This window comes from Mastigoproctus giganteus, chromosome 9, assembly GCF_048544385.1.
Source record: "Mastigoproctus giganteus isolate SK-2022 chromosome 9, ASM4854438v1, whole genome shotgun sequence".
In the NCBI taxonomy this organism is placed as follows: Eukaryota; Metazoa; Arthropoda; class Arachnida; order Uropygi; family Thelyphonidae; genus Mastigoproctus; species Mastigoproctus giganteus.
The window spans coordinates 45,317,460-45,334,437 of record NC_143583.1 but is presented as its reverse complement, the minus strand read 5'-3'; the positions used below and the strand labels follow the sequence as shown (position 1 = coordinate 45,334,437).

Here is a 16,978-nt window from a genome sequence, read left to right as displayed (position 1 = left end):
GAGGTCATTATAAATCGGAAAAACCTTGGCATTTCAAGCAGATGGGGCTGTGTGATTAGAAAATGGAAGCAAGCTGGAGTTGTGAACATTAAAATCGCCAAGGAAAATTACCTCACCATTAGGAAAGTTGAACTAGAGAAAGTCAAGTTTCAAAGAGAGGAAGTCAAAAGGCTGCAAGTGATCAGTGCAGTTGGGAAAATGAGAGGTAAGAGATGAATTTGACAGAATGGGGTAGAGAGATTTTAAGCCAAAGGTGATCGAAAAGAAGAAATTCCAAATTACTAAGTCTCTGACATGAAATAATAGTGGACATATGCACACATACCACCTTTGAAGTGAAATGAATCATATAATACATAATTAGGACAACTGAGATGAGTAGTGCTGGAATCAACCAATAACTGAGATTCAGTCAGAAAAAGTATGTGGGGTTTAGCAGTCTGTAGGTAGAAATGGACGTCACTGAGATTGGAAATGAGACGTCATTGAGATTGGAAATGAGACCAGGTATATTTGTGAAATGAATGAGAAAGTGTTTAGGAGGTTTAGATATATTTGCAGATAAGACTGTTCTATTAGTTTGACTATTCATGGTGTATTCAGTAGTAAGAAAAGGGTGGAGGACATTTATACGAAGTAATGAAATTTTGGGATAGGGCATACACATGTTAAGAATACATCCAGCTCCCTGGCATAACATGGCCTCGACAATGCCACCCATATACACACTACTCAGACTCCCTCCAGTCACTATCTGGCAGAGTAGAGCCAGTGAGATTATACACTAACTAATCCAGAAGCCTCCTAGAGAGTTACCAATCCAGTTTCAGTCCACTGGAGTATCTAATGGCCAGCCTGTGAACACTGTTTTAGAACTATAAAACAGTTTTCACAGGCCGGAATGCAAGGAAGACTGGATCTGAACATGATGGCCAACATAACTGCAAAAGATATCAATCATACTGTATGATGGAGGAAATAGGGGGGGCTAGGGTTGCCCTGAGTTTTCTCTGGAGATCTAAGCATGGACTCCACCACTTCAAGCCTCCAATAAGCAAAGTGGTGGTATTGATGAGAGTCATCTACCACCTAACACTGCCTAGTAACACAGATGGGTGGCATTCCTCCATATGTTGTGGACGCTACACCTCGACCCTGCTTACACTGATTTGCACCTGGGTACGCTAGATGCGTACCCAGGTGCATATTTCAGGACTTGCACATGGGGATCTTGAGTACTGTATACAGGTCTTGAAGCCTTATTTTAATAACAATGTAGAACTACTGGAATGGGTGCAGAGAAGAGCAACCAGATTAGTCAAGAATGTGATAAGGTATCCATACCGTGAAAGACTTCGGTTCTGCAAATTGCAATTCTTGGAAACTAGGCACCTGTAACAAGACCCGATTGAAGCAGTTAAGGCTTTAAATGGATTAAAATTTAAATGTGGATGGCATTCTTACTCTTTCTCAAGCAACACATAAGGAGCTATAAACTTAAACTGAAAATGGATGGCTACAGGGTAGCTGTGCAAAAATTTGCTTTAAGCCTGAGAGTAAATGAATGTGCGAACAACCTACCATTTAGTATGGTGAAAGTGGGTTATTTGAATAAATTTAAGAAAGAATTGGAATTAACAGTAATGATCTGTAAAGAAATGAGGATGAGTCAACCAAACATTTACTTATTTTGTTGACTCATCCTTATATATCACAAAACACTCTTGTTCAGTATTTTTTAATCTAATCTAAGGAAAGAATACTTACACTGAAATTATATTATATTTATATATTATATTATATTTTTATAAATCATATTATATTTATATATTTCAAAATATTTCATAATTTATATATTTCATTTATATATTTCATAATGTATAAAAAAATTTAAAAAAAACACACATTGGGATGTAAAATTTTAGCACAATGTTAAACTGCTACATAATGAATTATGATGTTAAATGCAAAGTAAAATGAAATAAAAAAAAAAAAACAAACAAATAAATAATGTACATATTTTCATGATTATAAAGGATGCAGGACTTTTCATTCTTCATATTAAAATTAGTAGTATGCAGTGTCATTAGATATGTATAGAGGCATCTGTATCAGTGCTGGTTAACTTACAGGAGTTTGTATTAAGTCCTCACGCTTTCGAATTTCGGGAGGGTCATTTCCTCTACCCCACACAGAGTACCAGTGTCCAACAAAAAATTTACAATCAATTGACACTCTTATATGATAAGGTACATCATATTCTCTACAAAAGGTCAAAAGAAACAAAAATAAAATTTAGTTTTTAAAAGTTTACACTGAAATTAAAGACAGAATAAATATATAAATATAAAAAAAACTAACAAATAATGCAGTTAAATTCATTACATGTTACTGACTCAACCCTAGATTCTACAGATGAGATGACTGAGGTTTCCAGTTTTTAATTAAAAAGGGCAAATTCCATGTTTCATACTAGCTGTAACTAGTAGGTCTGAGAATCTCTGAAGTTAAATGGCCCATAGTAAAGAAAACTGATTCAAAAGAATCACTGTTAATTTAAAACAAAAAAGAAAATATCAGCGCAATACATATTAACTTTGCTAATAACCCAGTTGATTCTACAAAAATATAAATATTAGATAGGCAAGCTGTCAAAACAGCAACATTTATATAATAACAGTTCCTCTTTTCTTTTCACAGCAAAATAACCAAATGCCAGCCTTTGTTTCAATATTTTTTGTTGACCAATTCGGCCCTGGAAAGATTGTGCACGGCTCAAGGGACAGAATTTTTTTCAGCCTGGTCTATACTTGTTAACAGGAGCGACTGCTTCTACAGGGATGGGATATACTTAAATAGAAAGGGTGCAAGAATATTTGCTGATGCTATCGAGGCGGTGTTAGGTGGGTCGGAAAACTGCTAGCTTGGAAGGGGATACAAGGACTAATAGATTAACAGTAGCCACTGGCAGAGGTGAAAGTGATTCTTGCATTGCTTCTATTGGAATGAGAAGCAGCCTGGAAAACAAGATGCAGGGTATTTCAGAGCCTGCTGAGAGTCTTTCGGGTACACGTAAACACATGGGTTGTGTTAGAGTAGCTAAGAATAGGAACAGGTGCATGTACACCACTGCTAGGAGTTTGGTAAATAAATTTGATGAATTTGAGGTATTGCTCAAAACATCAAAGGCAGATATTGTTGGGATATCAGAGACGTGGTGTCACACAGATATAAGGAATGCAGAACTGGAATTTGGGGAGTACAATGTGCACAGGAAGGATAGACAAGATAGGAAGGGAGGAGGGGTTATACTATTAGTTAAGAAACACATAAAATCCAAAGAAGTGAAGCCAGTCGACATCACTGGATAGTGCAGTGTCGAGTCAGTTTGGTGTGACATAAGCATTGGGAGATCAAAATTGAGAGTAGGAGTGTGTTATAAGCCTAATGACTCTGATGAGTATAATAAGGAACTGTACAGGGAAACAGAGTGGGCTAGTAAATTAGTCTTATATTGGGGGATTTTAATTTCCCAGATATTGACTGGAATTTGTTGGTTGGTCACTCACACACTAGCAAGAATTTTGTGGATTTATTGGATGATTGTTTTCTACATCAGCACGTTTGGGAGGAAACTAGAGGGAGTAATACTCTTGATCTGATTATCAGTAGTGATTCTTCATACATTAAGAATCTGCAGATAAAGGAACCACTAGGTGGCAGTGATCACAGTGTGCTGAAGTGGGATTTACTCAAAGAGGTAACGACCATCAGGGGTAAAGGGAAGGGTTTTTGCTTTCGTAAAGGTGAATACGGTGGTGGTCTGACACAGTATTAAAATTCTATACGGTGCTACCAACTGATGATGTTACCAACAACAAATTCAAAATGGGAAGCATTCAAAGAATTTATCTTGGAAGCTACTAGGCTTTATATACCAACTATGAAATATTGTTCAAGGTTTAGGCCTAAATGAATGTCAGATGAACTAATGAGACATGTGGCAGAGAAGAAAAATGTGCGGGATACATATAAATTAATGGGTGACAGGGAAGCCTATGATAGATATAAGCTGGTCTGTAACCAAGTCACAGAGTAGATTAGGCAGGCAAAGGCAGATTATGAGAAATCTTTGGCAAAGGATGCAAAGAAAAACAGCAAGGAGTTCTTTACCTATGTAAACTTTAGAAGGAAAGGAATGAATCAGATTGGTGCATTGGATATTGATAGTTCAACTGTTGATGATCCTGCTCAGGTGGCTAATAAACTAAATGAGTATTTTGCATCTACATTCACCCATGAGGAGTTATTCAGGGAGGGGAATGCCAGAGGTGAGTTAAACTCTGGCAGTGAGCTGGATGATTTTGTAATAACTGAGAGGAAAGTGGAGGAGAAATTGTTGAAGATAAACTTAAAAAAGGCACCTGGGATGTATGGGATCTATCCAGTTATATTAAAGGAGGCAGCAAAGGAAGTAAGCAAACCCTTAGCCATAATTATGAGAGCTTCTTTGGACTCAGAGGTGATACCCATTGACTGGAGAAGTGCAAATGTGACCCCAATTCACAAAGGAAGATCAAAGGGCAACACAAGTAATTATAGACCTGTTAGTTTAACTTCTGTTCCAGGAAAATTAATGGAGGCACTGGTTAAAGAAGCACTGCAGGATCATCTAGACAAGATTTCAGTTATAGTTCGGACACAGCATGGTTTTGTTAAGGGAAAGTCTTGCCTGACCAATTTTATTGGATACTATGATGTGGTCACAAAGGAACTGGATGCAGGGAATAACTTTGATATCATATATTTGGATCTTAAAAAGGCTTTTGATACTGTTGCACATGGAAGACTGCTGCACAAATTGGAGCAGTGTGGCATTGGAGGCAAATTGGTTAAAGGGATGGTTGAGTGGGAGAAGACAGAGAGTGGTAATCAATGGACACTGCTCATCGTAGACTAATGTTATTAATGGAGTCCCTCATGGTTCAGTATTGGGTCCACTGTATTTATAAATGATATTGATGATGGTATATCAAGCTTAATGTCCAAGTTTGCAGACGATACGAAGGTTGGCAGGGTTGTTAAGGATACTAATGACACTATGCTGCTGCAACAGGATCTAGAAAAGTTGAGCAGATGGGCTGAGAGGTGGCAAATGAAGTTTAACATTGACAAATGTAAAGTACTACATATGGGAAGCAGCAACTCCAGAGTGACGTATCAACTCTGTGGTACTACACTGACAGTGGTAGAGAATGAAAAGGACCTGTGGGTAATTGTGCAGGCAGATATGAAGTTTTCTGAGCAGTGCAAACGGTCTGCAAGAGTAGCTCATAGTGTCTTGGTAATGATATACAGAAATTGTTCTAGTAGGGATAAGGAGGTGATTATCCCTTTATATATAAGGCAATGGTCAGGCCACACCTTGAGTACTGTATACAGGTCTGGAGGCCTCATTTTAAGAAGGATGCAGAGCTGTTGGAACGAGTACAGAGAAGGGCAACAAGATTAGTGAATGGAACAAAGGGTTGCTCTTACGAAGAAAGGCTTAAATTTTGCAAATTACAGCGTCTGGAGACTAGGCGAGGTGATCTGATTGAGGTGTATAAAGCCTTGAATGGTTTGAGCATGCTGAATGCTGATGGGAATCTTTCTCTTGCTCAGAATAATCATTTGAGAGGGCATAAATTCAAATTGAGAAAAGACAGATTAAGGTAGATGTGCGGAAGTTTGCCTTTAGCCAGCGGGTGGTTGGTTGGTGGAACAGACTTTCATCCTTTATTGTGGAAGTTGATAGCCTAAATAAATTTAAGGCTGAGCTGGACAGGTACTTGGAATGAACGGAGGGGTGAAATGGGAGCCTGGTTTTTTTTTTTTTTTTTGGCTGATGCTGCATAAGCTTACTTTCTTGCATCATATGCCTCTACTAATGCTAATGCTAATTTCAATAGGAACTTTCTCACCATTCCTACATGTGCAACAGAACATAACATGAATCCAACCACCGACTGTATGGTTATAGATTTGTTTATGCAATTTTATTTTTTTAATTTAAAGCTAGAGCTTTATTTTTACAACTAAATGAATCCTGTGTTCTGCTTGAAACCTTCACCATTTAAGAAAGTGCACAGATCAAATGATCAGCACTACGACCAAAAGGTAATTCACCACTCTGTTACTGAGTCAGGCATCCATTACAATTTTATTCCTTTCTCCCTTAAATATCAACCAACTGTTCCCAGGAATCCTAGATTATATACTGTCTATATGGTAAGCATATACGAATGTCTATATCATTGATGCGTATAATGACAACTAGTTTCCAATGTACATTAGGTATGTCGGATTTAAACTTTTATTAAACACAGTGATTAAACTTTTGGGCTGTGTAAACTGTAATCACTGTGTAAACAGTGTTTATGGTTTACACAGACCAAAAGTTCAACTTAATTTTTCACTTGACCTATCAAGCTAAACTTAGCCTTATAAGAATCATGTGCAAATGTATTAAGAGAAATGAAAAAATGTAAAATCTTCAAAATGCAGAATTTTGAGAGGAATAATGAATTTAGCTAAATTAGACGAATTTCCAACGTGTATTTCCATCTTTTATTTTAAAAAATATTCCAAATAGAACCAGCTCAGTGAAGCTTATAAGCTCTGAGTTTATATGGCATCGATGATCTCTAGATTTAAAGATTTATTTTTAACTAGGTCTGTTGAAAGGGAAATATACATAGCAGTGTATAAATAATTAGACACCGTAGTTCAAATAGTGCTAGACACAAAAGGCTAGATAATACAGGATGCAGCTGAACATATGTAATTAAGATTAAATGAAGTTATTATACCATTAGGTTAAGTTTAATGTGTATTATTATTTTATGTACCATTAACTAGAATTAATTTTAATTTTGTATTTTTTATGTACTTGTATATAACATATAACCTATAACCTAATAAAAGAACATGTAAAAAAGACATAGCAGACAAATTTAAGAATTAAAATTGAATTATGAATGTAGGCTGTTTTGGTTTTTGGTTTTTAGGAGCATTAGCAACTAAGGCCATATTGCTCCGGGAAATGAGGTGGTCATTCCCTGACCTTTCCTCATCCTCCGTATTTGGTGGTGACAGGCTCGAACCCCGGTCTAATCAAGAAGCGTGTGCTACGCACTGCTGCTCCTTCCCACCTGGCTACAGAGGCGCCATATGAATGTAGGCACGTAATTTATTATAAGCAATAAAGGTTCTTTCAGAAGTACATTTATTACTTATAACAAGGATACTTTTGATAAATGTAGTTTATTACTCATATTATTATAATAATAATAACTATGGGGGCTTCGCCCCCTGCTCGTTGCACTCGCTTTTTTGATAAAATAAAATAAAATACTTACAGAAGCTTTCGACTCTGCGTGTGTCTCTTCCTCAGCTATGAATACATAAATACATTACTAAATCTATATAATATCGGTGTACATACACCATAGTCTATGTACAACTCTTAAAGAAAAACTACGACCATAGTGTGAAAAGCATCATTTTATCTATATCGTGCTCATCCTACAGAACGAGTTACCATGTATTGCACTACCTCGAATAAGTAACACTTCACTAATAGAGAAGACTATTGTCCATTATTCTCGGTGGGCACCATCACCTAGACGGCACCATTTCAAAGCTAGTTGGCTTTTCATCAATGGATGCCTATGAATCTTAAACTCTTAAAATATTATGCCTTGTTGCATTTAGTTTATTTAAATAAATACGTTACATATGAAAATCAAGAATGGTACCACATGGTCATGTTAGATAAACATATCGTGTGACCACGCTTAAACAGAAGTTTGTTTTACCACAGTAAAACAAGCTCCTGTTACGTATTTTTGTATTTGTTATGTATTATCACGTAACCGGCATCTCTCTTCTCCCACTGGCTGAATAAATATCATTAGGAGGAAAATTATTTTAATGTATAGAAAGATAATACACAACAAACTTTCCATTTAATGTTATAATAATTTCATTTAATTTCAATTACATCAAACTACTATATCTCACTTGCTGTGCAATATATGATACCATTTTTATTAAATTTACTACTAAAATATTAAATTACTTTCAATGGAAAACATTAACAGGATAGCATGGTACTAAGTACTATAGGTTCTAATACCTCTCGTGTTTGGGGTTCACATAAAAAAAAAAAAAAAAAAAAATTCTGCATTGTGTTATGATTTCAGCAAAGCTAATTTCCCATACATCATTGGAGAATTCTTTAATTTACTTATAATAAAATAAATTCACTAACTTGATTAACACATAAGTAAATTAAATTAATGGCTTTATCTGCCTAGGTCATATATTAATTATACAGGCTAGATAGTCCCTATTTACAATCCTAACCCACATCAATGTTGTTCTTCAATTTGTCAAACATGCAAATAGGAGGTCTCTGGTGGAGTGCAAAAAACTGCAGTTGCACTGTGAGCTTGAAAAGGTTGGTATAAGAAAAAAAAAAGATCCACCATGAGACCAATCAGGTTATGATTTTTTTTCAATATCTACTGCCAATATAAATAAATAATAATAAATATTGGTTTGATAAGATTACTGCACATCAATGCAGAAACTGAAATAATTTCTTAAAACAATGCCTAGAAGCATTATTTTAGGAAACTATTTCGTACATCAGTTGATTTATACCTATATTTGTGTTGTTGTTATTTGGTTTTTAGGAGCATTAGCAACTAAGGCCATATTGCTCCGGGTATATGTGGTGGTCATTCCCTGACCTTTCCGCATCCTCCATATTTGGTGGCTCACGGGCTCGAACCCCGGTCTAATCAAGAAGCATGTGCTACGCACTGCTGCTCCTTCCCACCTGGCTACCTATATTTGTGGAGGTCATTTATACCTCCACAAATATAGCTCTTGCATTACTTAGCTTCACATTGATCTCAACACAATGTTCAGCATAAATTTTATTTTTCAAAAAATAATTAAATATATTGGATGGGAATACATATAATAGCTCTTTTATACTTGTAATATAAGAATAATGCATCATCAACTATCTACATAGCAAGCAGAAGCATTGATGCGCTAATTAAGATGCATCACTTGATCTACTGGTTATCAACTTGGCTTCTCCAAGTATATCAAAATTTTTTAAAAGGAGGTAACCAGCAAACCTTTAAATTCTACTGAGGTTATCATCTTGAATGTATTCTAAAAAAATAAAGGGAAATCATTGAGGCAAATCATATAATGAAAAACTGCCCTAAGGGCAGATGTAATAGGTATTTTGACATCTGTCATTAAAAGAATGAATGAACAAATGAATGAATAATTCAGCTGAAAAAAATCAATTGCAATGGCTACAAAAAAGTTGCAATTAAAAATTGAAGTGCAGACCACAATACAAAGGTTCTAATAACTATTTGAAAAAAATTAAAATTACCTCACTGTAAGAGAAGGTAACTGGAAAACTCAAAGTCAATCCTCAAATAACACGTGTTTACACTACACAAATTCGATCATATACGATTTATTGTTGTTGTTTGTTATTTGGTTTTTAAGAGCATTAGCAACTAAGGCCATATTGCTCCGGGAATATGCAGTGGTCATTCCCTGACCTTTCCGCATCCTCCGTATTTGGTGATGACTGGCTTGAACGCCGGTCTAATCAAGAAGCGTGTGCTATGCACTGCTGCTCCTTCCCACCTGGCTACGGAGGTGCCATATATATATATATATATATACACAATTTATAAACAGGAGAACGATGTCGTATATAACATGAACCAAATTCACTTATGCATGATTCGCCTTTGTGTTTACAAGAAATGGATGTCGAACGTGGGATTCACCCCAACTGAACAAAACACAATAGGAATTCAGAGATTCTGATAATGCATTTATGTTTTTTATGTGACTGAAGATTTCGGTGAAGGGGAAACACATTTCTCCATAATAACGTAATAACACACAATTCCAGCAATTAGTATTATCGCAAATACAATTAGATTGAGTTTACTACCCATTTATAATAGATTCCAATAGCAGGAATGTAGCAGAAAATTGTTTTTACTGTTTTATGGTAATAACCTCCAGAAATATGCTTTAGTAAAATGTGAGCTAGCATGAGGTGAAAACATCTGCCTTTACTACTTTGTTTATTCAGTTGCTACAAGTGGGCAGCTTTGTTTATGTGTATCAAGTGTGCCTCCTCATTTTTGTCCTTTTTATACTGCAAGTGTGCTTTATTCCCTAAAAATGAGTAAAATACTTGAAAAAAGTGTGAAAAGGAAGCATCCTAATGAAGATACTACAGATACAGATACAGAGAGAAAAATAAAAGCAATATCAATAGACAGAGGCGACCCGCTCAAAAATTCTTACCGGGGAAAAACTGTAGCGGCCCCATACAAGCGTTTATGGCCAAAATCACACCAGCCTTAGGCCCACTGGGGTTTCCCCAGTACACTTATGGCCAGTCCACCTCCGTTAATAGAGGAAAAATACAAAATTGTGAAACACTTTGAGCAAAATGAAAGACCATGTGATATTGCATGTGCTACAGGCTTAAATGAGGCAACGCCTAGAAAAATTAGAAAGAATGTAGAGAAAATAAAAGCAACTTTCATAGCAGGAACAACTCAAAGTGTAACAAAATCCATTAAATCAAGACACAAAGAATTGGAAGAGATGGAACGTCTGTCATCTGTTTAGATAGAAGATCAAACAAAGAACAAGTCTGCTTACAATAGTAGCAAAACAGGTAACCCTTGTATAACAAGGTAGTGTGGTTCCTACAAAATCTCGTGTAATGCGAAACTGTGTCATACAGGACTAAGAACCAGTACAAAAGGGGGGGGGGGGTTACGTTCCAAAAGCTAAAAAAAATACGCCATTTTTTTTATAACTATTAGAAACTTAATTTTACTACACTAGTAATAACTTAATATTTTAACTTTATTTTTATAATAGTAGCAATTTAAATGGTAATAACTGAACAAACGTCTTACCTTAGAAACTGTGATACTTATATGTGAGATAATGTACGTTCATTTAATTTTCTTCCTCTTCATTGCTGCTAAGCACAATCTCCTTCATTGCTGCTAACCAAAAGATTCCGTTTCCAACTATTTTAAACGCTCTTCAAATATGTATAATTATATCACATGACAGTAGTAGGCGAATTGCTAACGCTGCGCCTGTGCTGCCATCCATAGTTCATTATTCGTCTATATAATCTGGTTGAGATTACTTTGTCAGTAGTGTGGCTTTGCACTGGAGTGCTCGTAGCTGTTCTATTTTTCAATTTTCGGTGCATCAGGACCACCGCTGTTCAAATCTTCTGCATTGGTGGTTTGATCTGAGGATCGGATGATGGGCTGATCTTTTGATCGATTCTCCTTTGCGGCGATTTGTCCAGGGATCAAAATGCAGCGATTCCCTGACCATTATTGGCCTTGTGGTCCTCTGTCGAGATGGGGCATAATGGTCAGTCTATTTTTGGTTTATTTTTGTTTTATTTTATTGTAGTGGTTAACACCTCTGTTGGTGATATTTCACATAAATTTGGACCTGGTACCCATCAGAGGGTGTACTGCTAAATTTCTATTTAATTGGCTTTCAAAATTCAATGAATTATTATTCTTTCATTTAGATTTTCTAAATTATTTTAGAGAGTTTCTACTGCAATATTTTTACTCTTGTTACCCTTCTCTCCCCCCCCCCCCGGTTTGATTTATGTTTAATTTTGATTATTTTCGCTCTTGTCTTAACCATACTGCTGGCACTATTTTATTTTAACTCTTATTCTTATTTATATGGTTATATTTCAGGCATCATGTAGAGGAATATGCTTTTTGCTGCCTCTGATGTATGCTGTACTATTTTATTTTATTATGAAAGATTCCGTTTCCAACTATTTTAAACGCTATTCAAATATGTATAATTATATATATATATATATATATACATAAAAATCCATTACTACCAACCAAGATTTAAAGTATTACTTCAACCTTCAACAAACATAAGCCACAGTGAATGTGATTCATATTTACATATGAATCACATTCACTGGACTCACAAAACTAATAGAAAAAAATCTTTCATGATACTTCCATTGATAAGAGAAATCAAGAAACTACAGATCCATATCCAGTTGATACTTGTTATAGAATGCAAAAACACAATTTGATGGGCATGCAGTCAAATTTGCTAATTAATATTCTACTAATTACATCATCAATAAAAATAGGCAGTGTAATTAGAATGGTGATTCTAATCCCAAGTATGATAAAAATTACTAAGGGCCTGTTCTGGCAAAAGCAGCCAGGAAAGATTAAAACAGATATTGTATTATTAGGCTCTGAAACATTACTTATCTGGAAATCAGGATGCTTATCAGGTATAATCTTAATTTAAAATCTAGACTGGCACTGTATCAAGTACAAGGGTTATTTATCCATTCAATCTGAAGGAATATCCATGTTTATTACCTAAGGACCATCCTCAAGGCAAGTCTGCATAAAATGCCTAATTACTTTCATATAAATGTAATAAAAGCAAAAATTTAATCATATTACAATTTATTATGTATACAAAAAAAAATAAATAAATAACTAGGATATGTAAAAATAAAAAGTGAATTAAATTCATAAGAGCATTTCAAGATGCTTATTGAATATTATTATGATAAAATTTGCAGATTTAATTAGGAAACTGAATTAAAATATTTAAATATCAAAATATATAAAATTTAGGTAAACTGAAGTAGATGGCAACTGAAAAATCACTAAATGTACTGAAGAAGCTATGTACCTACCTAATATCAATTATGTTGTCCATTTGATCTCCTACTTTTTTAGATACTCCTTCACTACTGTCTCTCAACTCACTGCACATAAAATAAGCCAAAATAATTGTTTACAATTATGACATACAAATACAACACATAAGTATAGTAATTCTGTCCTCAAAGATTGAAAATTACTAAGGGTCTATTCTTTTTGACCAATGAAAATTTATTGTGGAAACAGATGCACACATAATATAGTAAGTAAAAATTATTAATCTGAAGTACAGAGTACCATAAAATACTAATTTCAAATTAAAAGTTAATGATGTAACAAACAGATTGTCAGTCTTCAAGTCTGAAGAAAGCATTATTATTCATGTGGAAGCTAATATCATTAATAACCATACATGAAATGATCATCTGTTGGATATAAGTATAGGACTATGACGAAAAATGGGATAAGTAAGATCAACCTTTATTTTAGAGATGGAATATATTTGAACAAAAGTCGTACAAGAATTTTTGCCAATTGAGGCCGCCTTAAATGTCGGAGGAAAATGGTGGGCGGAAGAGTTAATATAGATACAGGTTTATCCAATGATATGAATGAAAGCAATAATTACTGAATTCTTATGAGTTCTTGTATGAGGCCTCAAAAGTTAAAGGGTCTTCTAGCATTGGAAAGATATGCTGGGGAAGCAATGTTTTAAATGAACAGGAAGCCAATGATAGAGCAACAAGCTTAAATAACTTTAAGAGATGTGTCAGTGTGGTAAGAAATACAATGTCAAAAATGCATCTACAAGGCAGGGGTGCAGTCAATAAAATAACTGAGTTTGAAACTTGATGCCACCTAGAAATAGGCTGTTATTTGGTTTTTAGGAGCATTAGCAACTAAGGCCATATTGCTCCGGGATATGCGGTGGTCATTCCATGACCTTTCCGCATCCTCCGTATTTGGTGGTGACGGGCTCGAACCCCGGTCTAATCAAGAAGCGTATGCTACACACTGCTGCTCCTTCCCACCTGGCTACGGAGGCCAATGACTTAGAAATAGGCAACAACGATGTTGATTATTGCATGTATGATGTATTTAGGAAGAATAAAACTACAGCATGTACGACTTACTAATGATTATTGCATGTATGATATATTTAAGAAGAACAAAACAGTAGGAAGAGGGAGGTCATACTTTTTATCAAAAGCTACCTGAACATTAAAAAAGCATTTTGTAAATGTACAACAAGAGCATCCATATAAATATGGAATGGGCAAGCACGTGCAAATATCTTGATAGAAGGTGATTTCAATGTGATCCTTATTGATTGTAGCACGTATAGGTGTAACTTTGTCTCTCGTGAGAAGTTACATGAGGATATACACTGAAAGGACAGAATTCATAGGATATCTGGTTCCTAGGCAACATGACACTGTCACTCCTCTCGCTAGGGGAAGGATCCACCACATGGCAGGTATATAGGTACACTGCATTACTACATTCATGTAGACAGTAATTCAATGTCAGTATAGGTAAACGTCGTGAGTTAACCAACTTTGAAAGAGTGATGATAGTGGGTGCCAAAGGCATGGGTCACTCTATCGAGGATGTGGTACAGAAATTGCACTATCCCCGTTCAACAGTATCAAGAGTGTATCGGGAATAGACCATTTCCGGAATAACATCTCATCGTGGACAACACTGTGGGTGGAGAAAGGTAGTGGATGAACATGGCTGTCAATGTCTGTCTCGCAATGTTTCAATAAACCAGTTTGACTGAGGTGTTTACACCTTGAATGGATTGAGTAACATGAATATTCATGGTTTTCTTCTGCATGCTGAGGCTACACACATGAAGGAGCATAAATTCAAGTTAAGGAAGGATGGTTGCTGGATATATGTGCTGAAGTTTACATACAGATGGGTGAACTGTTTTTTTTTTTTGGTTGATGCTATTAGCATTAGTAGAGGCACATGATGCAAGAAAGCAAGCTTATGCAGAATCAGCCAAAAAAAAAAAAAAAAAACACTTCCATTTCACCCCTCCATTCGTTCGAAATACCTGTCCAGCTGAGCCTTAAATTTATTTAGGCTATCAACTTCCACAACAAGAGGTGGAAATCTGTTCCACCAACCAACTACCCGCTGGCTAAAGACAAATTTCCACACATCTAGTCTACATCTGTCTTTCCTCAATTTGAATTTATGCCCTCTCAGGTGATTATTCTGAGCAAGAGGAAGGATCCCATCAGCATTGAGCATGCTCAAACCATTCAAGGCTTTATACACCTCAATCAGATCACCTCGCAGGTGCCCAGACTCCAGACACTGTAATTTGCAAAACTTAAGCCTTTCTTCGTAAGAGCAACCCTTTGTTCCATTCACTAGTCTTGTTGCCCTTCTCTGTACTCGTTCCAACAGCTGTACATCCTTCTTAAAATGAGGTCCCCAGACCTGTATACAGTACTCAAGATGTGGCCTGACCATTGCCTTATACAAGAGGATAATCACCTCCTTATCCCTGCTAGAAAAATTCCTGTATATCATTGACAAGACACCATGAGCTACTCTTGCAGACTGTCTGCACTGCTCAGAAAACTTCATATCTGCCTGCACAATTAATACCAGGTCCTTTTTGTTCTCTACCACTGTCAGTGTAGTACCACAGAGTTGATATGTTACTCTGGGGTTACTGCTTCCCATATGTAGTACTTTACATTTGTCAATGTTAAACTTCATTTGCCACCTCTCAGCCCATCTGCTCAACTTTTCTAGATCCTGTTGCAGCAGAGTACTGTTATTAGTGTCCTTAACAACCCTGCCAACCTTCGTATCGTCTGCAAACTTGGACATTAAGCTTGATATACCATCATCAATATCATTTATAAATACAGAAAACAACAATGGACCCAATACTGAACCCTGAGGGACTCCACTAATAACATTAGTCCATGATGAGCAGTGTCCATTGATTACCACTCTCTGTCTTCTCCCACTCAACCATCCCTTTATCCATAGCAGCAATTTGCCTCCAATGCCACACTGCTCCAATTTGTTCAGCAGTCTTCCATGTGCAACAGTATCAAAAGCCTTTATAAGATCCAAATATATGATATCAAAGTTATTCCCTGCATCCAGTTCCTTTGTGACTACATCATAGTATCCAATCAAATTGGTCAGGCAAGACTTTTCCCTTAACAAAACCATGCTGTGTCCGAACTATAACTGAAGTCTTGTCTAGATGATCCTGCAGTGCTTCTTTAACCAGTGCCTCTATTAATTTTCCTGGAACAGAAGTTAAACTAACAGGTCTATAGTTACTTGTCAGCCTTTGATCCTCCTTTGGGAATTGGGGTCACATTTGCACTTCTCCAGTCCATGAGTACCTCCCCTGAGTCCAAAGAAGTTCTCATAATTATGACTAAGGGTTTGCTTACTTCCTTTGCTGCCTCCTTTAATATAACTGGATAGATCTCATCCACCCCGGGTGCCTTTTTTATGTTTATCTTCAACAATTTCTCCTACACTTTCCTCTCAGTTATTACAAAATCATCTAGCTCACTGCCAGAGTTCAATTCACCTCTGGCATTTCCCCTCCTAAATGACTCATGTGTGAATGTACATGCAAAATACTCATTTAATTTGTTAGCCACCTGAGCAGGATTATCAACAGTTTAACCATCAATATCCAGTGGACCAATCTGATTCATTCCTTTCCTTCTAGAGTTTACATAGATAAAGAACTCTTTGCTGTTTTTCTTTGAATTGTTTGCCAAAGATTTCTCATAATCTGCCTTTGCCTGCCTAATCTCCTTTGTGACTTGATTACAGACTAGCTTCCATGTCACCCATTAATTTATATGTATCCCATGCATTTTTCTTCTCTGCCATATGTCTCATTAGCTCATCTGACATCCATTTAGGCCTAAACCTTGAACAATATTTCTTAGTTGGTATGTAAAGCCTAGTAGCTTCCAAGATTAATTTTTTGAATGCTTCCTATTTTAAATTTGCTGTTGGTAACATCATTAGTTGGTCCCACCGTATATAATTTAAATACTGTACTGTCTCAGACCACCACAGTCGCCTTTACGAAAGTAAAAACCCTTCCCTTTGCCCCTGATGGTAGTTACCTCTTTGAGTAAATCCCACTTCAGCACACT

The 16,978-nt window shown here is 36.1% G+C and overlaps 1 protein-coding gene across 1 annotated transcript in view; it reads right to left on the bottom strand.

The window, feature by feature from the left end:
• The window catches only part of PolE1 (DNA polymerase epsilon catalytic subunit 1), a 650,197-nt gene that overhangs the window by 577,605 nt on the left and 55,614 nt on the right, over positions 1-16,978 (bottom strand). The window contains 2 exon segments of the mRNA XM_090380641.1: positions 2,131-2,263; positions 12,845-12,916. Of these exon segments, the coding sequence (XP_090236767.1) occupies positions 2,131-2,263; positions 12,845-12,916 (205 nt within the window).